We start from the raw sequence: 20,596 nt of genomic DNA, 5'->3' as shown, positions 1-20,596 counted from the left end.
CAAAAATATTAGTAAGAGAAACAGAAAAGGCCATCCTTAATCAAAAAAATGGAAAGTCACCAGGAGAAGATCAAATTACAAATGAGCTCCTGAAATGTTCGCTGCCTATAATTGCACCACAACTAACAAAATTATTCAATCAGATTTTAGAAACTGAAGAGATCCCCATACAATGGACTGAATCTGTAATTACATTAATACACAAGAAAGGAGATAAAAACGATGTAAATAATTACAGGCCAATTAGTCTTATGAGCCACATTTACAAAGTATTTTCCAAGGTACTTTTAAACCGTATGTCCAGAATATTGGATGAAAACCAGTCAAAAGATCAAGCTGGTTTCAGAAGCAATTATAGCACTCTAGATCACATACATACAGTTAAACAAATTGTAGAAAAATACAATGAATACAGCCTAGATTATTACCTATGTTTTATTGATTATACTAAAGCATTCGACTCCTTAGAACATGAGTCCCTATGGGAAGCTTTACGGATGCAGGGTATAGAACTCAAATACATAAGATTATTGCGTAACATATATTATAAGAGTACAGCAAAAGTAAGATTAGAAAGAACAGGACAACCCTTTCCTATACAAAGAGGCGTTAGACAAGGGGATCCCATCTCCCCTAAACTATTCACAACTGTACTAGAACAGATATTACGAAAAATGGAGTGGACGCATTATGGTTTGAATATAAACGGCGAGTATTTGACACACTTACGATTTGCGGATGACACAGTTCTTCTCACAGACAGCTCTGAAAACTTGCAAATCATGGTTCAAGAACTAGCAAATGAGAGTATGAAAGCTGGACTGTCTATCAATATCAAGAAAACAAAGGTATTAACAAATGGCATACACAAAAACATAACATTGAATGGAAAACGCATTGAATATGTTGAGGAATATTTATATCTGGGCCAAATAATCTCTCTTGCAAATGACACAAACAAAGAGATTGACAGGAGAATCGCCAATACATAGAATAGGTATTGGTCATTAAAAGAGATTATGAAAAACAAATATATATATATGAATGACAAAAAGAAAGTGTTTGATACATGCATATTACCTTGTCTTACATATGGGTGTCAAACATGGCCATTAACTGAAAGAAATCTTAAAAAATTAAAAGTATGTCAAAACAGCATAGAAAGAAGTGTCTTGGGCATTAAAATAAAGAATAGGGTTAAATTAGTAGAAATTAAAGAGAAAACAAAATTCAAAAATGTTATTTATACAATAAAAAAATTAAAATGGAGATGGGCAGGACATATTATGCGAGAAAAAACACAAAAATGGACAACAACTGTAACAGACTGGTACCCTAGAATAGGCCAAAGACAGGGAAGACCACTGACACGATGGGTTACAGATATAAAAGCAGTAGCAGGTGCATTTTGGACAAGGATAGCCAAAGACAGAATAGAATGGAAGACTCTGGAGGAGGCCTTTGTCTTTGGACAAGAGAGAGGTGACAGAACAGTTACTGATTGAATATTATTTACATTGAATTGTTTATTATGTTACTTCTTTAATAAAGGCTTATATTATTATTATTATAGCTAAAAACTCACCCTGTCTGTATGTTAGTAAATCCAATATAAAAAAAAATTATAATACAGTATCTGCTAGTGTTCTCCTATAGTGATCTATCCAGATCTAAAATAAGTGCATGCAGGTATGTGACCCTGATTCCCCGAGCCACTGCAGTATTCCACTACTATCCACTCTGCTATTGCAGTGTCCCTTCTTCCTTATAAATCCTTCATTCCTCTTCTACCGACTTCCTTTATTCACTCTCTCCTTTCTTTTCCCTACTGAATACTTTCTTCTGTATTACATGTAGCAGATACCACTAATAAATGCATTCCTAAAGAGGGTTTTTTTTAATGGGTGAAAATGCCATAGTAAAACCTGCGCTATTAGGCAGGTCAGTTAGCCCATCATGACGAATTCAAGGATAAATTAGGAACAATAGTTTCCAAGGAGAACCTCGTGGAGGTCAACCTGATGAGGTATATTGATAGCAATGGGACCATTTATATTAACCATTTTCTGCTCATGTTTATAGGCGACGGTTACCACTTTCCATCAGGTGGGCCGTCAGCTTGTTTGACATTCTAAGTTGTATAAAAAGACTAACCTCCCCCCCCCCCCCACCAGAGGGTTGATGTCAGGTAGGTGGCCAGTTGTAAAATGAAAAGCCAAAATCTTGTATAATATAAATAAAACATATTAAACTGACCCCAAAATTTATATAATTGGAATAAGGGTAGAAATATCACTATCACGAACAATAGTTATTATATAACACTATTATTTACATAAATAATTTAATTATATAATAAAAATAATCATCTCATCATATTTATTGTCTTTATCCATTCTGTATTTACTTTCGAGAGTTGTTTGCAATTTTCATTCATTGCTCCTAAATTCTTTTTATAAACACGGAGCTGTTCCAAATATGCTTGTAGACTTTTGTTCAGAGCTCTAATTGAGTCTACTTCTTGAGCTAGCTCTGCTGTGCCTTTCTGTAAAAAAAAAAAATAAAAAATTAACAGATAATTTTTAAAACTGTCAAAGAACTTGGATATTTTGTAATACATGAAAAAAATATAATAGTTGAATTAAGATTCTCCTTTTTGAAATGTTAACCACCCCCAATCTATGTTAATGATAAATTCTGTGCTAATACAAACATACTTTGTTAAATAAATAAATAAATATTTTTTTTTTTTATTTGTACAACCGCAAACTGTATCTAGAACAAAAATTTACAATACTACAAAATTACTTCTCATAAACGAAAATTAAATTAAATAAAGCGATTGATTGAAATTAGATGCTAGGGGCATGGTACAATGTCAAGCGATCAGACCGTAAAAATATACTAAGCCTATATACGAATAACTTTATTATTCGTTAACACAAAACAAAGATTTTTTTATAAAGTAAACAGAGAAAACACGGCGACAATCTTACTACAGTTATCATTCATTCGGTTAATTTGTCCACTTTCATGATTATCGACAAAAATAACTAATATGCCTCAATTTATTAATTAATACATATTTCGTAAATGAAATGGTTCATTTTCAAATTTAGTGAGTAAAATTATGACAAGCTTCTTACCTCACGTTTGGATGATGTGACTGAAATACTTGACATTTTATATAATATTTTTTACTATAAAAGCTCAACACTGAAGAAAAAATTTAAATGTTTACGTGAATTAAAAATTAAAATAAAACTATTTTAAACAAAATTATAATAAACGCAAAAATTTCAAATGTTAATATTTTTTTAATTTTAGCAAATTTTACGGCCCTGGGTAGCCATCATATAATAGCACTGTCTGAGTTTCAATGTTGAGTGTGATCATATTAAAAATGGACTTCAATGACTAAAATGTACCAAAATTTGTCAAACTGCAAAACAAATGTCTAATTGTATATTATTTTTTAGACGTAATTTATAAAAAAAATAATCTACTCATTCTATTTCTTTATTATTCTATTTATTTATTCTATCGTGAAAAAGACGAGAATTTTTACTGCCAATAAGTAATTAATTTACATAACAAAATTAATTTACTTAATTTATTGATTTAATTTTGTTATGTATTTGAAAATAATCTTCGTCTTCGAATAAATATTGTATAATGACTGTGTCCAGAACATCCAAATATATTTATTTCTTATATTTTACTAACATTACATTAGGAAAAAGTTTGTAAAAATGTATACAAAATAAATGTCATTCTACAAACGAGTGATTACATTTTGCAGTAATAATTTATTCCTGTATGGTAATTTAACACATAAAATAGTATTTTGGTTATACATAATGATAAATGTATTTTGGACTTAATATATCAATCTTCTTGGTATATTAATATATTCATAAAGGATAGAATAAAATTAGAAATAAATGAATGGTAGACTTAATTTTAATATAGAATTTCACACAAATTTGTTATAAACATTTATTGAATACCTATTTTATTGACTTACCTAATCTCAGAACATAACAAAACGCATGCGCGGGCTCTGGAGCGCCATCTGAAGAAATAAAAGCATTAAAAAACAATCGCCGCCATTTTGACATTTGTTTGGCTTTATGTTTTTTATCATTTAAACTGTCTTGTAAATATCATAATACAGTGATTTTTACTTATAATTACGCGAATAAAACTATTCGCTAATATTTTATACGTATGAAATGTATCGCATAAGTGAAGATCGTTTTAGTTAAACAGCGCATAAATCGATAACTTCTGGTGCCGCTTTTTTTATTTTGTGCTTGCAATATTTAATGTTATTTTAATGGTAAATGACTAAAAACTGTGTTTTCTTTACAGAGAAATATACAAAATACTAAATTAAAGTGATTAAGTGTAGGATAATAGCTGAAATGTGATAAAAACTTAGATGTGAAAAAGGCGCGAACGAATGCCGCGGACTGTACGGAAATAAAATTCAGGCGTGTTGAAACAAAGAAATTAGTTTTGAAAGTGATGTTTGCCGGCGCCGATATTACACGTAAATTAATTTATTCTTTATTGTACATGGAATAAATTAATTTCCTGTTACGAGTTGAGTTCATGTAAGTTATTGTTAATTCAATAAATTAAATAAATTAATAGAACCAATAATTGACGGGGAAGAAAGATTCCCGAGTGAGGACCCTGTACAGGCAAACGTAGTGTTGGATGACCTCCTCCACCAGATGGAGTGACTACCTCGAATGTGTTCCAGGGAATCAGTGGATGTAATTAGTTGCAAAATTATTCTTTATCTGCCATAAATCTATGGGGAAGGCTGATTTTCAGCAATGTACAATTCATAATTGATATGATAATTGCAACAGCATTTCTGTTAATTGTAGAGAAATAATTGTATTCATTTACCTTATTTATTTTTAATAATTTAAATAAAAAAAAATATATATAAATCTACTATTTTCAGGTCAAGTTTCCTTCTAAACTTGCAATGCGGTTAAGAAGTAGAAAGAGGGAGCGGCCGCTCTCAACGAAGAGGAGTACGCAGAACGTAGCCAAACTAAAGAAGAAACCTTTGAATAAGTCTTTGTCAAAATCAAACTCCACTTTGAAAACTATCCTGAAAAGGGATTCAGCCAAGAATGCCTTACAAGCTGACGTGCCTCAGTTCTGTATCACTAGATCACAGAAGAATTTAAAAACTAGGCCCGTTAGAACCGGTATAGTAAAAATCATGGAGAAACCCATTGCACAAACTAAGCCAAAACTAAAAGACAATTGCACAAAGAAGCCCATTTTCCAAACTGTTGTACGTAGCACAAATAAGGATGCGGTCACATCATCCACAAGCATCAAAACACCCAAGACCCAGAACGATAAAGTAACCACAACATCGAAACCTAAAGATGTACGTATGACAAAGAGTGTGCAACTACGTCACAGTTCCTTGAATCGTGAGTTACGAAAAACGGAGGCTTTGTCATCAGCGTTAAATTCACCTCGGAAAACCAGACGTATGGATAAAGTTGACAAATCAGCATCACTGAATAGTTCACCAATACGTAAAGTACGTCAGATGGGTGTATCTTCACCAAAAATCACTAAGGTAACATCAACCAATGAAAGCCCTAAGAAGAAGAGCAAAGCGAAAGCTTCAGTTTTACCAGAAACATCAAATTGGACTGATGACAATGATGTTACCATGTACGAAGCACATACAACCACATTTGTTGACTTTCCGAATCCAAAATCTGAAGAATCCGATTCTGATGGTCAAGTAGAGTCATCAGAACTATGTCTTCCAAATGATTGTCTAAATGATTTTATGGCAATCACAGAGTGTGCACAATTGATGGGTGAAAATGTTCAAACTGAAGATGAAGTGAGCTTCCTTGCAGACAAAGCAGCTAGAGTAATGACAACAGACAAAGAGGATGCTAAGAAATCGCGGAAGAACTCAGTGGAGAAGAGATTGATAAAGAGAAGGAAGTCAAGCAATGATTTGGAGATGTATCAACCAACTTCAACAACTGATGACTTGGTTACATGTTCTGATTTTTTGAGTAATGGAGAGAAATATGTGCAGGTAAGTCCTCCATGAAGAATGTTCAAAAATACATGGGTATGGGTGTAAATTACTATAGGTTGACAAAGTATGGCAAGTCTGTAAATTAGAAAAAAAAATTTAATGTTTCTGATTTATTATTATTAAAAAAAAAGTTCTCATATCCTAAAAGGTAAGGCAATAAAAGAATACAGAGAACTGCCAGACAAAAAATTTTATCAGAAACTTTACAATTATCTTATTGAAAAATGTTTTCACTCACTTGAGGATCACTGTAAAATTTTAAGGACAAGTTTTAAATGAAATATTTGCACGCCACACGACTGGATGCAGAGATTCGTCCTCCGTGGCGCAGCGGTCAACATGCTTGCCTGCGACGTGGAGGCCCCGGGTTCGATCCCCGGCCAGGTCATGATCTTTTCCTGATTGGCCTGGGTCTTGGATGTTTATCTATATATGTATCTATTATAAATATAGTATCATTGAGTTAGTATCCCATAAGTCTCGAACTTACTTTGGGGCTAGCTCAATCTGTGTGATTTGTCCGTATATATTTATTTATTTATTATTCAGTTTTTAACATTAAATACTTTTAATGTATAACATGCGTTAAAGCAAATTAAGTTATCATGAATGAATGATTCATGTCTATGAAAATTTATATTTTGATAGCAAAATATTGTTTGAAAAATTCCAATGCAGAATATGAAATAGATGCAGTTTTCAGTGTTACATTTATATGCAATATATTCTGTGAAATATATTTTGGTTTGCTAGCAGAGCACTTTTTAAATAATCAACCAGAAACATTGACAATGTTTAAATTATTTTTCACCAATGTTGCCATATTGCAACAAGTAAACTCATGAACATTTCTAATATTTTAAAATTTATATTATTTTTTTAAAACAAGTTGTTACTTTATTGCCCAACATGCTTGTTGCAAAGCAAATTGTTACCTGGAATTCCATGTTCTAACTTCACATTTATTTTTATAAGCTTTAAAAATGTATTTATTTTTTTAAAAAGCAACACTAAGTTCTTTGTCCATTCTTCTGTACAGAATTCCATGTTCTAAATTCACAATTATTACATAAGTTGTAGAAATCTACTTTTTAAAAACAGTAACACTGTGTTACTTTTTTTCTATCTTTGATATACTATTCCATGTTTTAAATTTATTTTTATTTTTATAAGTAGCAAAAATCTAGTTTTTTTTTTCTTTAAATAACAGCTGAGTTTTTTTTATTCTTATGTTATTCCTGCCGTAGATTTTAAAAATAACTATTCTCAAATTCTTGAAATTATATTTACTTGAACAAATAATCAAGTATTTCTAAATTTAACTTATATTTTCTCTTACAGCCGGATTTCGTGACCATGTTAGAACAGGACGGCTACGTTCGTGACTCTGAATGTGAGATATCATCTACATGTGACACGCAGGGGACAGCTATAGAGAGTTTGGAAGCTCTATCGGCTAGGAGTCCAAGCAGTGGTTTCCTAGCTGAGATCAGTCAGAGCCTGGCCTCCGAAGCAGCTGGATGGGTTAGTAAAATTTTTTTTACAACTCTGAATGGAATTTTTGTGGTCCACTTGATGGAAACCGTTCACTTTACGTTACATTATTGCAATTTTCATAGAGGTCTCTATATTTTTTGGATATAAAATATACTCTATGTCACACATTGATAATGTAGCTTCCTACAGAAAGAATTATTTAATCTATTTTCTAAACTACTCAACTGGTTTTGGTTAAATTTCTATGAGACGAACCGATACGACAACATAACCTTCAAGTAAGGAGTATATTCCTTTTTAAAAGGCCGGCAGCACACCTGCAATGCCGCTGGTGTTGTGGGTGATCATGGGCGGCGGTGGTCACTTACCATCCGGTGAGCCGCATGCTCGTTTGCCTCTTGTGTTGTAAAAAAAAGAGACCGATTTGTAAATAAATCCTTTCGGATAAAAAAATAATTCTGCAAATTGGTTTACAACTGATATATGAGGTAACAAACAGAAAAAAAATACAATCGAATTTAGAACCTTCTTTTTTGGAATCGGTTGAAAATAGAAGCTTTTTTCTTTACAATTATCTTAAATAATTAATATTTAAGTATACAATACAATATAAGACCGGAATTTATAAAAAAGTACCAATGGGAATGATATACGGCCACTACATAGAAGCGAGCAACGCCCCGGGAAACTGCTAGTATCAAATATAATTTCATGTCAATTTACTATCTATTAACTCTTTTAGATATTTATCAATTGCTTTTTCTATATGTTTTGTATTTTTGTTTTTCTATTAATACAGTTTAAGTCAATTGTTACTAACAAAAATGGATCCTAGTTATCTGTAATAAAGAATATATTATTTTATCCAGAATGGATCTAGTATGACAGCAGATGAGTCTTCTCTGGCGTGTCATGATGAGCAGGCACCATCAGACATCGAGGTTTGTATGAATTTTATGCTTAACTTACACATACACACATACTACCATTCTATTCCATTCGATAGTTGTCCATCTGAGTCGTGGAATGAGCTCCCGTCTTCAGTTCTCCCCTTACAGTAGACATTTTAAAAAACGTGCCTACAAAAATTTGAAAGGCCGGCAACGGAAAATGGGATTGTAATCTTCATAATACATAATAATAAGAGGGAGACTTTGTACAAAAGTCAATTGCTTGGGTACCTCTGTCCCATTCGTGTTTCTACCGTAAAGCAGTTGTGTTTGCATGGCTATGTTTCGGTTTGAAGGGTGGGATATGGCAGTGAATTTACAGGGTACAGAGGAATAACACCTGAGTCCTCAGGAATGGCAATGTATAGGGGGGTATCATGGGCGAAACAGTATACTCTGTTATGTCCATGGTACTGCTCATGTTTATAGGCGACGGTTACCACTTTCCATCAGGTGGGCCGTCAGCTTGTTTGCCATTCAAAGTTGTCTATAAAAAAAAAAACAATAATAACAGTTTTAGAGCGCCTCTAGCATATTTGCTCAATCCCGCGTAGATGATTACTACGCTATAAGGAGAAAGAGAACTGCATCATTGCTACACAGAGTTAGGACAAGCACCAACAGCATTCTAAAATTAATAGGCGAGAAATATAACTCGCCTATAATCAGGCATTACATTCAGATGCTGTTCTAGTCGGCTGGGTCACGTCTGAGTGAACTGCTTTAATTAAATTAATTTGCTTTTCTTTTTTACTAACACAGTTGGTAAGAAAATTGTTACCAACAAAATGGACCAAATTGTAGTCTGAATAATATAGTACATTACTGCAGCGGCCAACAACTGAGGCATTGATGGACGAACGTACAAATGTGGGCCGAGGTGCAGCCGAGGCACACATACGTGAGACCATCAATGCCTAGTTGTGGCCAAGGCTTGTATAGTACTCAAACTAGTTTCTCAAACAATGCGCGGAAATAAAAAACACAATTTTACTTTTTAAGTTCAATGACGAATAACGAACAATAATAATTTTTCACGCGCCATAATGTTCCTTTGTTTTTTTTTTTTTCAATAAACAGCTTTCTATTTGCAAGCCAGTTCGAAATTTAAATAAAACCTTTTATTAGTTACCTCCTTGGTAGCCATGGTTCGAAGTAAAAGGTCATTTCATTTTTAAATTACAGGACAGATATGAGTTTACATAGTAATTTATCTGGCCGCAAAACACGACAGATATGGATTTTCATACAACTTTTGCCGGCCGTTGCCCGCATGTATCTGGCCAGTACGGCAATTTTGATTTATCTCTAAGAAGATTGTTAAAATAATGCTCACATTTCCAAGCATTTTTGAGAAAAAGTATATTTTTATTATTATTATTAATATAATATGTGAAATTGAAGCAGGAGGCTGGTGATGTGATCTCGTCCTGCAGCAGCCGAGTGGACTGCCAGCAGATTTCGTCCTGGGTTGATGCGTTCGACCCTTATTTGTTTATCAAGCAGGTAAGGGGGCGTTGATCAATGAATGAATGAAGGCATTTATTTTTATTTATTTATTTATTGTGCGCACAAATTACATTCTTATAGTTTATATTAGATGAAGATGTAAAAGAGGCGAGCTTAACTCTTTAAGAATTCTTTTCCAGCAATCCTTGAGTGGAAAGGAGCGTTAATTTTTAATATACCATATTAATTTATAATTACTATTTTTTTTTCAATGTATGATAATGGAATGTTAAACCCGCCTACCAACAGTATACACTGGCGGGGCACCAGTGAGAGATGATAGGTGAGGATGATAAAACAGGTCACTTAGCTAATCGTGATTAATTCAACGATAAATTAGTCACGATGCTTTTTAGCGGGAACCGCGTGCAGGTCGACCTGATAAGGTGTATTGAATACCTACTGGTGGTGTTTATATGTGTTATCTGTAACTGTGATCATTGTATGGGCAGCTGCCGCCGCTGGAGTCGGTGGCGGGCGGGGTGCTGCGCGCGCGGCGGCCGGCGTTGCCGCTCAAGACACGCGCCAGCCCCGACTTCAGTCTCGTGAGTAGCACTTTCAACTCTACAACTCAACAAGTCCACTCAACTCAATTCAACTCAACAACTCAACACAATTCAACAACTCAACTCAACAACTCAACTTAATTCAACTCAACAATTCCACTCAGCTCAACAACACAACTCAACAACTCAACTCAACAACTTCACTCAATTCAACAACTCCACTCAACTAAACAACTTTTTATGCTCCTTTTTCTCCTATAAGTAATTTTTTCCAATAAGATTTTTTTTTTTTAATAAAATTGGTTAAAATGAGTTGCTTATATAGAGCCTTCACTGTATTTAGTTCAATTAAACTAAATATAAAAATTAGATTTAAACATAATGAATTATATAATATTGTGTAAATAAATGCATATTGCTGTTGGTGTTCCTATAAATAAATAATCAATGTATATCGTCTCAGGTGTTGGACTTGGACGAGACGTTGGTGCATTGCTCGCTGCAGGAGCTGCCCGATGCCAGCTTCCACTTCCCAGTGCTCTTCCAAAACTGTCGCTACACTGTAAGTATGCTTTAAGCACTAGAGCTTTTTAATAAAAAATAAAAAAAAAAATCTTTTTGCTATCAATATATATTTTATGTATATTGTTAGCAAAAAGTATGTAATTAGGCCGAGTTCTTTCTTTTATCTCATACTAGCGACCCGCCCCGGTTTCGCACGGGTGCACTTTACATCACATTGCATTAGAAACCTTTGAAATTATCAGTGTTCCTCTACAATATTATGCATGTATTATACATATAAACCTTCCTCTTGAATCACTCTATCTATTTAAAAAAAAACCGCTTCAAAATCCGTTGCGTAGTTTTAGAGATTTAAACATACATAGGGACGGACAGACAGCGACAGCGACTTTGTTTCATACTATGTAGTGATACAGCTTGCGTACTGGTATTCTAGATAACCCACTAATCAATTTCACTCCTACTGCATTAGAGTTGGCTGGAGGAGATCTCTCTCAAACATGAGATTTCACTTGCTAAACATTTGTTAAACCAATCGCTGTTTATTATTATATTCATGTGCATTAAAGAATATATATCTAATATATAAAATTCTCATGTCGCGGTGTTTGTTACCAAACTCCTCCGAAATGGCTTTATCGATTTTTATGAAAATTTGTGTGCATATTGGATAGGTCTGAGAATCGGAAACAACTATTTTTCATACCCATTGAGGGGTAAGATAAGAATAAATATTTATTTTTATTTTTTTGTCAATTTTTTTTTATTTTTATTTTATTATGATTTAGCATTGAAAAATACATACAAATTCAAATTTTCATCGTTTCACGATCAACCCCTGTTTTTTAATCGCGATTTTTATATGCCGCAATAGGGTTGCAAGATGGCGATCGAATATAATAATTGTAGCAGGATAAATTTTCATGTATCAAAATCAACTAAAAAATTATTATAACGACATAAATTTGTAAATTAACTGACTTAGCTAAATTTGTCAAAAAGTTGACCCGTTCTTGACATTAGTAACAGGGATTTATTTATTTAACACTTTATTGCACCAACATTACAGGATTTGTTGAACAATTATCTATAATAAAGTGTAGTACAAAAGGCGGAGACTTTGTACAAAAGTCGATTGCTTGGGTACCTCTGTCCCATTCGTGTTTCAACCGTGAAGCAGCTGTGTTTGCATGGCTGTGTTTCGGTTTGAAGGGTGGGATATGGCGTGAATTTACTGGGTACAGAGGAATAACACCTGAGTCCTCAGGAATGGCAACGCATGGGGGGTATCATGGGTGAAACAGTATACTCTGTTATGTCCATGCTACTGCTCATGTGTATAGGCGACGGTTACCACTTTCCAGCAGGTGGGCCGTCAGCTTGTTTGCCATTCTAAGTTGTATAAAAAAAAAATGCGGTCTTATTGCTAAGCAATCTAATAATAATGATAAATTTCCCCAGGTGTTTGTCCGCACGCGGCCTCACTTCGCCGAGTTCCTGTCGCGCGTCTCGCGGCTGTACGAGGTGATCCTGTTCACGGCCAGCAAGCGCGTCTACGCCGACCGCCTGCTCAACCTGCTGGACCCTACGCGCCGCTGGATCAAGTACAGGTCGGTGAATACCATCTCGTCGTATATACTCGATATGGCGCCATCTAAACGTGTAATGTCATTGGACAAATTTAAAATTTAACTTTAATGAATATATTAAAATTTTACATTATATAAATAGAGGTATTGAGCCTCAAAAACGGCTCAACTTTATGTCAGCTAATTGTCAAATTAGCTGACTCGTTTTGTTTATCTGTGTTCTATATATTTATGCATAAAATGTATCTGTACGTATTATTTAATAAACCAAATGAGTGTTTACACATTAGAAAGATGTAGAATTTATAAGACAAAATAAATATAGAAGTTGTAAAGGAATCACTCGTAACTATTTATCACGCAAAATTGTATGAAAAAGTTGAGCCGCTTCTCTTGAAGTATTTATATAATCTAAGATGTACTTAAATTTTTTGAAAAACCAACAGCTGAGTTTTTAGCCCATTCTCGGAGTGTATATCTTATGTATGGAGACACTCTATCTATAGGCGACGGTTGTCACTTTCTATCAGGTGGACCGTCAAATGTATGTGGCAACATTTTTTAAACCTCTTTAAATTACACATGTGAACATATTTTTTTTATGCAACTTAGAATGGTAAACAAGCTGACGGCCCACCTGATGGAAAGTGGTAGTCGTCGCCTATAGACACGAGCAGTAGCATGGACATAACAGAGTATACCTTTACACCCCATGCGTTGCCATTCAGGTGTTATTCCTCTGTACCCTGTAAATTCACGCTATATCCCACCCTACAAACCGAAACACAGTCATGCAAATACAACTGCTTCACGGTAAAAATACGAATGGGACAAAGATGGCCAAGCAAAAGATTTTTTGTACAAAGTCTCCCTCTGGTAAATAATTACGTGGTATTTGCAGACTGTTCCGTGAGCACTGCCTTCTGGTGAACGGTAACTACGTAAAGGATCTGTCCATCCTCGGCCGGGACCTCAGGAAAACCGTCATTGTGGATAACAGCCCTCAGGTATGACCCATACTCGATAGAATGTTTAAATTTATGTTAATTTTAAATTAATTGACCTGGTCAACATTATTTTGTCACTTACCGCCACCTACCCGATTTATTTTTGTTAGTCAGAATAAAAGCTATCTTTCAAAATTTCATTTAAATCGGTAGAGCGATTTCAGAGATTAGCGTTAATAGACAACGCGACAAGGGCTTTTTATATATTGAGGTTGTTTTTATATTGCAGGCGTTTGGATACCAGCTAGAAAATGGTATACCAATAGACAGCTGGTTCGTGGATAGAAGCGATAACGAGCTACTCAAGCTGCTGCCGTTCCTAGAACACCTCGCCACTGTAAGTATATTGTTACTAAAGAAAAAAAAATTTTTATGCCACTAGCCATAGATGTAGTTACAGTCGTTTAGATCACGCGTTGTTACTTGCCCGTCCATATAGATGACGCCATATTACTTGCCTGCCCGAATAGCTCGTGTTACGTAACTTGCCCGTCTGAACAGACTGCGCAATGTAAATTGCTCGACTGAACAGATCGCGCGATGTATCTTGCCCGCTCGAATAGATCGCGCGATATAATATGTTCGCCTGAACAGATCACGCGATTTAACTTGCCCGCCCGAGTTATTCACGCGATGTAACTTGCCCGCCTGAGTAGATTGCGCGATGTAACTTGCCCTTCCGTGTAGATCGCGCGATGTAACATGCCCGTTTGGGTAGATTGCGTGATGTAACTTGCCCTCCTGTGTAGATCGCGCTATGTAACTTGCCCTCCCGCGTAGATCGCACTATGTAACTTGCCCGTCTGGGTAGATTACGCGATGTAACTTGCCCGTCTGGGTAGATTGCGCGATGTAACTTGCCCGTCTGGGTAGATTGCGCGATGTAACTTGCCCGTCTGGGTAGATTGCGCGATGTAACTTGCCCGTCTGGGTAGATTGCGCGATGTAACTTGCCCGTCTGGGTAGATTGCGCGATGTAACTTGCCTTTCCGTGTAGATCGCACTATGTAACTTGCCCTCCCGTGTAGATCACGCGATGTAATTTGCCCTCCCGCGTAAATCGCGCGATTTATCTAGCCCTCCCGTGTAGTGTGTAACTTACCATTTTTTTTTATTTGTATTTCAGAAAGACGACGTGCGACCGTACATCAGGGACAAATACAAACTGTTCAGCTATCTACCGCCTGATTAAGTGGTATAGAATCATGTTCATATAAAATACAGGCTCGTCATACATTCAGACGTATTTCTGAAACGCACTAATGAAATTTTTTTCGATACGCATATATATACAGTGGACAATTCTTAATTTAAAAATTGTTCCGAGTATCAAGAATGAGTAAGGTCGTAGTAATCACAGGGTCAAGTAGGGTTTCCAATCTTCATTACGAACAATTTGATCATTTGAATCGATTCGAATTTTGAAATTTCTGATCGATCGATTTTAGAATTGACGCTGACTGAATGTTGTTAAAAATATATGTAAACAACATATGACATGATCGAATCGAGATTGGAAACCTTATAAAAATACAATTGTTTAAAGAGAAAAATGTTTAAACTCACTGATCAGATACTCCTTTTATAAAAGGTATATGATTTCAACATTTCGACCCTCAACACTGGGCCCATAACTTAACAACGAAAACTTTCAAATGACCAAAATACGTCTGTATGGATGACGAATTATATATACGCTATGGAGTTATAAATAAATAATGATATATTTCAATTCGTTCATTCAATAAAATTAGGTCGGAATATTCTAAAAACAGAAATGTATAGAGTAATTTTAATTTGACAGAATGGGCTGTCTACAGACGATAAGTGACGTATTAAACTATGTCGATTCGCTAGCTAAATTACCCGACTTCGCGGAGCTTGTATGATGTAATGGGTGATTTTCAGCAAGTGCGACCACAGTCCAACTCTGAAGGACCTTTCAACTTTGATTCCTCAAAGAAAGAAACACCGCATTGGTGACTTCAGGCTTGGTATTTTTCACTAGGCTTGGTTTTTAGACCGCGAAATTCCAACATTAGGTCTGGAATTAGCTATATAAAGATTGTTTTATTTATTTTTTTTTACGAAATGGCAACTCTATGTCACATTGTACTAGGTTGTGTATTGTAAATGTTATTCGTGTTTGTGACTGAAGAACTCGTATCTAAGGTCGTAAAAAAAAAAAAAAAAATTGTACTAAGTCGAATTGGCCACATAGAAGTTTTTTTTTCACGTCACGTTTGTCTGTAGACAGCTGAGCTGTTTATAAAGAGTATTATTTAAATTGCATTTGATTTTAATCTAAAAATCAAGTAAATACCGAGTCCAAATAGCGGTCTATATTATGTTTAACTGTGATTATTTAATGTGTTGTTTACGAATTTATTTCGCGGTTATATACAGTTCTTTATTTAAAACTGATATTGTATTTTTTTTTTTTAACGACACTAATGAATGAGTTTGTAATGACAAAAAAGTTTTCGGTATTCTAATTTTAAAAGTTTGTAATATGACTATGTTTTTTTTTATTCGTATCGCGCGATTAGAGAGTGATATAAAATCTATATCTTACATAATGGACGCGATGTGAACATGTCGATTTACGTTCACCGTAACGACTACAGTCTATAGATGGCTCTGACTATCTGAATGGATAGTCAGAGACATCTGTCGCATATGGTTATAATGCATAAAGGCATCATAACCATGTTTCATTTGAATGTTCTATATTTCTCTCTAATCACGCTCGTGGAAATGAGGGCTTATAATGTCGCCTGGGAGAGTGTTCCCGGAGATTAGAGTGGTAGAAAGTGCTCCTGGGAAGATTTCAAAACTTGGTCATTGAAAAGGTATTAAAGTAAGGATTAACCCTTCTTTGCTGCATACTGGTGGAAATTTTCATCATAACATTGGATGCCTAAAACTTATAACTTATATAAAAGACCAAGTTCACTTTAAGTTGATCGTGTCTGGAGGGAGACTTTGTACAAAAGTCGATTGCTTGGGTACCTCTGTCCCATTCGTGTTTCAACCGTGAATCAGTTGTGTTTGCATGGCTGTGTTTCGGTTTGACGGGTGGGATATGGCGTGAATTTACAGGGTACAGAGGAATAACACCTGTGTCCTCAGGAATGGCAACGCATGGGGGGTATCATGGGCGAAACAGTATACTCTGTTATGTCCACGGTACTGTTCATGTCTATAGGCGACGGTTACCACTTTCCATCAGGTGGGCCGTCAGTTTGTTTGCCATTCTAAGTTGTATAATATAAAAAAAATCTTTTATTGTTGAAAAAAGTAATAGTATTAAAATACAGTATGGACACTCCCCGCCGCCCGCTGTGGTCTGACCTCACCCCCTCTCAAATACGCGTCATATACCACACCTTACTTTCCCGCGCTAATTGGAACTATAAACTTTTTTTATACAAAATTAAACTAAAATATACAATATTAGTTTTATAAATTACTATATATAGTTATTTACGGTTACAGACATAAATGTAAGCCTCAGTGTTGCCAGTTTTTGTTTTCGGTTTGTTTTATTATAACCTTTTAAAAAAAAACGGTATTCTTTTTTTTAAGTACGACATATAAGAGCAGCTATATAAATAGTAATATACTATGATTTGAGGTTTAAATTAAATTTTATTTGGCTATAGATTGGCTATTGCAATGCCTTAGTGTTGCCAGTTCTGTGTTCAGACAAAGCTGAAATTTGAAACTTTTCTTTTAAAAAGTGCTACTCTTTTCGTCAGTTACTACATATTTTTATGCTGGCTACGTTTATGTGTGTAACTGTAAAATTTGTTTTTTTTTTTTTTAAATAATTATGTTTTTTTTTTAATATTTTTTTTTTAATGTAAAAACATATTCGACATTTTATCAATGGCAGGTGCTAATTTAATTTAATTAATATAAGTTGAAATTATGACCATAACTGTTTCGTCTTACTCAGTGTTTGGTATTGGTTTAAAGGTTTAATGTTCTATTTATTAATATTTTTACGCTATACCTCCTATTGGGGGTAGACAGAGGTGACATGAAATATTTAAATTCTTTCAACGCCCTAATTCATAAAAAAACTAAAACGTACAAATCTATTTTAATATACAAAACAGTGTTTTGTTAATTGTTACACTGTTTTAAGACTTTCTTTCCAATTTGAAATTTATGTAAAAGAAAGAGACAAAACAGTTCAATAGATAAAATAGGTTTTTATGAATAAACGCGGTTAGTGTTTAATCTATTCTACTTTTTGAAATTATTTCGAGTCTGTGCTGAGTTGTATGATACATTCATATTAGCCGCATGTACGTAGGGCTCGCCATAAGTAGGTTGCCAGTAGTTGCTACGCTTGGCAAGCGTTATGGCTACCCTTCGACCATTAAGTACCCCCAGTCGCCTCTTACGACACCCACGTGAAATGAAGGTATAATACATTATTATTATCGTTTAAAATAAGTTCCATTGTTTCTGCCTACCCTAATGGTAGACAGGCGTGACAGATATGTATGTATGTATGTATGTATGTATGTATGTATCGTTTAAATTGATATTTAATCTTTAAACCAAAACAGAAACACTGAATTGTGTGTTAACAAAACAAATAGTTTTTATTTTTTATTTTTTTACGACCAGTGCAGCTTAATTTTTTTATTTATGCTAATTAGGGTATAAATATGTTCAATAGACTATATCGTCATAGTCGTAGAATACCGACGGATCTGACAAAGCTTACATATAAAGATCCGTCAGTATTCTACGGCTGTGACGATATGTTCACAGTCTCATCCGTCAGCTAAAACTTTCTATTGCTATTTTTATGGCTAAAAATAGCATAACGATCTGTTATAGTTAGTTATAACTGTTATTTTAACGTTATTTACAATTTAGTTTTAACGTTTCCGAAAAAAAAAACGGATATTTTAATGATACGTAGCAATGTTTTTTGTATGACCTCAATTTATGATGTTTGATAGGAAAATTGAATTAAATAATATAATTTTTTTTAAATAAATAACGACATAAGCAGACTTTTTTTTAAATTTAGTCTCTCTTGGCTAATATTAGCTACAATCATTTTATTAGTGTTTTCTTATTGTTTGCCTTTTTGCGCCTGTACATTTGGTGATATAAAAAATCCGCTTAAAGTTGAAAGTATCGGAGATATGAGCATAACTTTAAGGTACAGTTAAACAAATTATTATACTAGATATAAACAGGTTATGCGATGAAAAAACTGTTTTTAACTGGTTTTATTTTTTCACAGTCTACAAAAAGCATTGCGGCAAAGCAATAATATAAGCTTATTTGTTTTTCAAAATGATTAATATCGTAAATAAATATATGAATATATGATACATAAAGTAGTTAGACTAATAAATGCATTACGTACATACTGTATACAGTGGTCAAGGAAAATTAATGACTATACATATATGATTAGAGTTCTTTTTTGGGCATTGTTTTACGCGTACCCGCTTATTCATAAAAACTAAAATCTTGTATGAATCTATTTTAAATATTACAATATTTTGTCTCTTTCTTTCAAACTAAGAATTTAGCGTGAAAGAAAGTGACAAAATAGTTGAATAGCTAAATAAACCTGTTTTTAGAGGTGTGACGTTTTTATGAATAAAAAGGCTAGTAAATATGCGTAATTTATTGTATGTATATATGGTATATATATATATATATATATATATATATATATATATATATATATATATATATATATATATATATATATATATATCTCAAACGTCCGTTTACTTGCAGTGATTTAAAAGTATTTATAATTTTTTTTATTATTTATTTCGGATTTACGCACGTTTTAAAATTGGATGCCTGACTAGTTCCGAATTCGATAGCAGCTGTTATTCATGAGCGCGGTTCATGGCTGTATCGCGAACAGCACTGCGCGACCAGCGTGCTGTTTGTCGTCGTGCGCGTGCGGTCAGTGGTAGTGTTAATGTATGATAATGGAATGGTAATCCCGCTTACGCTATCAGTATACACCGGCGGGGCACCATTGAGGGATGATAGGTGAGGATGAAAAGGCAGGTCAGTTAGCCCATCGTGACGAATTCAACGATAAATTAGTCACGATAGTTCCAGGGGGAACCGCGTGGAAGTCAACCTGATATGGTATATCGATAGCAATGGGGACTAATCTCCCCATTATTAACAATCCCTTCTCCCCCGGTCAGTAGTGGTAGGGCCGATTATATGTATATCAATAGTGATACAGCCGTGGAGCGCGCTCATGAATAAGCTCCTGTCGAGTTAATAATTAGTTGGACGTTGTCGAATTTGAAACGCGAGTAAAGCCGATATAAACAAATACAATACAGTATGACTTATGATAGTTATTCTTCGTATTTTTTTTTTATTTAAACATCAATAGTACAGATATCTTTAAAATGACAGACAGTCCGTATCAATATTTTTCGTTCGAAAAAACTATGTTTAAAAAAAAAAGCGGTAAAATTAATATAAAGGCGTTTTTGATTTAATACAGAAAAAATTAAAATAACATTTGTGTATCCAAAACCGTAAATAAGGAGAGTATTGAAAAATATTAAGAAAAAAAAATTAAACACGTATTTTCTTTTTTAAATGATATTGTCATAATTTAAAAATGGAACGGTCCTTTAAAAGAACAATTTATTCGAATTCCACGTAATTGCCGTTTAAGTCGAATTCGTGTTTCTCAAATAACTTTACAGATTGCATTATTGAGTATTTGTATCCGATTAATATATTTATTATTTTATTTATTATTTATAATTTACAATTTGAATTGTTTTGCAATTTCTATCGCACGACTCGAAATAAAACTCACTTCAGTTTTATATTTAAAAGAGAAACTGCATTTTTAAATAAATCGGAAAATTTGATACAT

At 34.1% G+C, this 20,596-nt stretch overlaps 1 protein-coding gene across 4 annotated transcripts; it reads left to right on the top strand.

The window, feature by feature from the left end:
* Positions 1 to 4,103: 4,103 nt before the first annotated feature.
* LOC113509267 (CTD small phosphatase-like protein 2) lies at positions 4,104 to 19,404 on the top strand. 4 transcript variants are annotated; one of them, XM_052901096.1, is made up of 12 exons: positions 4,104 to 4,293; positions 4,375 to 4,619; positions 4,982 to 6,100; positions 7,445 to 7,627; positions 8,470 to 8,541; positions 9,958 to 10,056; positions 10,512 to 10,604; positions 11,029 to 11,127; positions 12,552 to 12,700; positions 13,581 to 13,686; positions 13,916 to 14,023; positions 14,813 to 19,404. In XM_052901096.1, the coding sequence occupies exons 3-12, from the start codon at positions 5,006 to 5,008 to the stop codon at positions 14,876 to 14,878; spliced, it is 2,070 nt and encodes a 689-aa protein (XP_052757056.1). In that variant the 5' UTR covers positions 4,104 to 4,293; positions 4,375 to 4,619; positions 4,982 to 5,005; the 3' UTR covers positions 14,879 to 19,404. The 4 variants fall into 4 exon arrangements, with proteins under 4 accessions (XP_052757056.1, XP_052757054.1, XP_052757057.1 ...); XM_052901094.1 differs by having other exon boundaries at positions 9,955 to 10,056; XM_052901095.1 differs by lacking the exon at positions 4,104 to 4,293 and having other exon boundaries at positions 4,304 to 4,619; positions 9,955 to 10,056.
* The last annotated feature ends 1,192 nt before the right edge of the window (positions 19,405 to 20,596 follow it).

This window comes from Galleria mellonella, unplaced genomic scaffold, assembly GCF_026898425.1.
Source record: "Galleria mellonella isolate WM207_F2 unplaced genomic scaffold, CSIRO_AGI_GalMel_v1 utg746, whole genome shotgun sequence".
In the NCBI taxonomy this organism is placed as follows: Eukaryota; Metazoa; Arthropoda; class Insecta; order Lepidoptera; family Pyralidae; genus Galleria; species Galleria mellonella.
The sequence above is the reverse complement of the archived record's forward strand: the minus strand, read 5'-3'. Positions and strand labels throughout refer to the sequence as shown.

What these genes read in the sequence shown, in the direction of transcription:
- LOC113509267 (XM_052901094.1), top strand. Translation starts at nt 5,006, where the DNA reads ATGCGGTTAAGAAGTAGAAAGAGGGAGCGGCCGCTCTCAACGAAGAGG. An exon ending in CCTCCGAAGCAGCTGGATGG is followed by an intron (nt 7,628 to 8,469) that starts GTTAGTAAAATT and finishes TATTTTATCCAG; the next exon opens with AATGGATCTAGTATGACAGC. An exon ending in CCAGCCCCGACTTCAGTCTC is followed by an intron (nt 10,605 to 11,028) that starts GTGAGTAGCACT and finishes ATATCGTCTCAG; the next exon opens with GTGTTGGACTTGGACGAGAC.